Below are 3082 nucleotides of genomic sequence, written 5' to 3'. Positions count from 1 at the left end.
GCCCGCTAGGTAAGAGTCGATGGTGGGGTGGATCTCTTAATTCTCCAGACAGTCAGGGCTGATTGCAGCTTTGGGCCTCTTTGTCCCCCGGGCAGAGCGGTGATAGCAGCTCTCGGACCCTCCTGGCTGCCCGTTCTCCGGGCGGAGCAGCCTTTGGGCCCTTTTGTTCTCTGGACAAAGTGTTGATTAGCAGCTCCTTGGGCCTCATCCTCTGCTCCCTTGGAGGTTATCTTACTTGCTCACACTTGCTAACATTCTTGCTAAAACGAGAGAAAACTACATCCACACAGCAAAAATCATTTCTAACATTATATAATATCTACTTTAATACTTTGCGAGAAGCCAATACTATAATATATGTTTATAACAGGTGCTTTCCCAGAGGACATTACTCTGGCAGTGAAGTGGCCTCAGGGCACAGTTTGTGCCCCTGGAATTGTGCCAGCCCCGAGTGCTGCTGATGGTGTTTGTGCTCACTCGGGTTCATCTCCCCACACTCACTCGATGCACTGCTGAAGGCTCCTCAGGACACAGCAAACACGGACTGCTGGCCTGGTCACTTGGTGTCCCTCCGTGCAGGGACAAACAACCTCCTGCAGGGGAGGGCAGAGGCCAGTGCTGGGATTGCTGGTGGCAGGGGCTGGTGTGGGACACTTGCCCTGGGCACCTTCCCAGGCTGTGCCCGGAACAAAGGCACAGCCCAGGCCCTGCTCTGCTGCTCCCTCAGGTCCATCCCAGGAGCTCTGGCAGTGCCAGGACACTGCTGCCTGCCCCCCCTGCACACTCCCCCCTGCCCCTGGGCACTGGGGTTTGCTTTGCCAGGGCATTCCTGGGGCACATTCCTGACAGCAGCTCTGGAGGAGAGCGAAGCCTTCCTGCCCTGGCCCCAGGAGATGCCCTTTGCTGATGGAGCTGCTCTGCTGGAGCCCGGCTGTGTCCCAGCAGTGCCCGTGGCCTGTCCCTGCCTGTGCTCACAGCACGGACACGCAGCAGGACAGTGACCGAGCTGCCCGAGCACTCCGGCCTTGCACCCTCAGAAGGGCTGGGAAAGGGAGTGTGGAGCTGGGAAGAGCAGAGGTGGGAAGAGGCTGGGCCATTGTCCCTGGCCGTGCTGCTGTGCTGGGAGTCTCTTCCCTCCAGCTCTGCCCACAGGCACTGCCCCTGCAGAGCCAGAGAAGGGCTGAGGAACAAACCTTGGACACAAAGGTCAGGACAGCCCCTTGTTTTGATTCAAATGCACAGGGAAGAAGCCTCTGGAAAGTCTTTGTGTTTCAAAAGAAAGGTAGATGTTCATGCAGAAATGCAAGGAGTAGTACTACAGTACTTTATAAAAAGCAGAATAACACCAGAAAAAGAATAAGAAAAAGCACCAATGAAAATATGGACAAAGAGGAAAAAGAGGCCAAGATTGTAAAGAGTTACATTCTGAAGGTTCTGGAGCAGAAAAGAGAGAGTTTATTGCTTCTGAGAAGCATCCTAGTCATAATTTTCCTCGCATGGCAGAAGGAAATAGAAAGATTTTAACTTGTGAAAAGTATCCAGTCCTCACTTTCCTCAGGGCATCCCTGAGCTCCTGGTTCCTCAGGCTGTAGATGAGGGGGTTCAGGGCTGGAGGCACCACCGAGTACAGAACTGACAGGGCCACATCCAGGGATGGGAGGAGATGGAGGGGGGGCTTCAGGTGGGCAAACATAACAGTGCTGAGGAACAGAGAGAGCACGGCCAGGTGAGGGAGGCACGTGGAAAAGGCTTTGTGCCGGCCCTGCTCAGAGGGGATCCTCAGCACAGCCCTGAAGATCTGCACATAGGAGAAAACAATGAACACAAAACAGCCAAAGAGCAAACAGGCACTGACAGTGATGAGCCCAAGTTCCCTGAGGTGGCAGTGTGAGCAGGAGAGCTTGAGGATGTGTGGGATTTCACAGAAGAACTGGCCCAGGGCATTGCCCTGGCCCAGGGGCAGGGAAAATGTATTGGCCGTGTGCAGGAGAGCGTAGAGAAAGGCACTGGCCCAGGCAGCTGCTGCCATGTGGGCACAAGCTCTGCTGCCCAGGAGGGTCCCGTAGTGCAGGGCTTTGCAGATGGACACGTAGCGCTCGTAGCACATGATGGTGAGGAGGAAATCCTCTGCTGAGAGGAAGAAGAGAAAGAAAAACACGTGAGCAGCACATGCTGAGTAGGAGATGTGGCTGGTGCCCCAGAGGGAATTGTGCATGGCCTTGGGGACAGTGGTGCAGATGGAGCCCAGGTCGGTGAGGGCCAGGCTGAGCAGGAAGAAGAACATGGGGCTGTGCAGGTGCTGGCCGCAGGCTCCGGCGCTGATGATGAGGCCGCTGCCCAGGAGGGCAGCCAGGGAGATGCCCAGGAAGAGGCAGAAGTGCAGGAGCTGCAGCTGCCGCGTGTCTGCCAATGCCAGCAGGAGGAAGGGGCTGATGGAGCTGCTGTTGCACATTTTGAGCCTCTGGCCATGGAGTGCTGTTGAAGGACGAGACAGTGAGGAGTCAGGGGAGACTTTGCTGAGCAATGTCCAAGCCCTTTCTCCTGGCCCTGCCCCCCAGTTTTCCTTTTCTCAGAGCCCTTCCCTCAGCCCCGTGCCTGGAGCTCTGCTGGGATCTGGCCCCATTGCTGTGACGAGCAGGGGCTGCGCCCATGGACAGCGAGGAGTCAGCTCTGCTCTGCTTCAGCGGGGACATGGGAATGGGGACAGGGGCCGGTCCTGGGGCTGGACTCCATCAGCCCAAAGTGCTCCTGAGGCAGAGGAGCTGGGCAGCATCTCCTGTGCCAGGGCTAAGGAACGGTGACGGCCAAAGGCACTTTGAGAGGGTTTCCTGCTGTGCCCAGGGAGAGCAGAGAGAGCTGTGCAAGGCAAGAGCATTGGCTGTAACTCAGAGAAGGGTGAGGGGAGCTGCTCTGTCCCTCCATCTGTCCCCAGCTGCCCCTCCTGAGATCGAGGGCAGTCACTGTGTTCCCCTGAAAATCAGCCTGGCACAGCTGAGAGCAGAGGGACCCACAGCAGAGCAAAGTGGCTCAGCCTTTCTCAGAGTCTCAGCCCCACTGCTGGCCAAGGACACTCCCGGCCCCA

At 57.0% G+C, this 3082-nt stretch overlaps 1 protein-coding gene across 1 annotated transcript; it reads right to left on the bottom strand.

Moving 5' to 3' along the window:
* Nucleotides 1-1480: 1480 nt before the first annotated feature.
* Nucleotides 1481-2452, bottom strand: LOC309583706 (olfactory receptor 14J1-like; the record flags this gene model as incomplete). Its single annotated transcript, XM_082299496.1, has 1 exon — nt 1481-2452. One exon carries the CDS (start codon nt 2450-2452, stop codon nt 1481-1483), a length of 972 nt encoding a protein of 323 aa, XP_082155622.1.
* Nucleotides 2453-3082: the final 630 nt, after the last annotated feature.

The sequence above is a fragment of the Coloeus monedula genome, assembly GCF_965178545.1.
Source record: "Coloeus monedula genome assembly, chromosome: 32".
Classification (NCBI taxonomy): Eukaryota; Metazoa; Chordata; class Aves; order Passeriformes; family Corvidae; genus Coloeus; species Coloeus monedula.
Note: the sequence above shows the minus strand (reverse complement) of the source record. Positions and strands in the feature narration are given on the sequence as shown.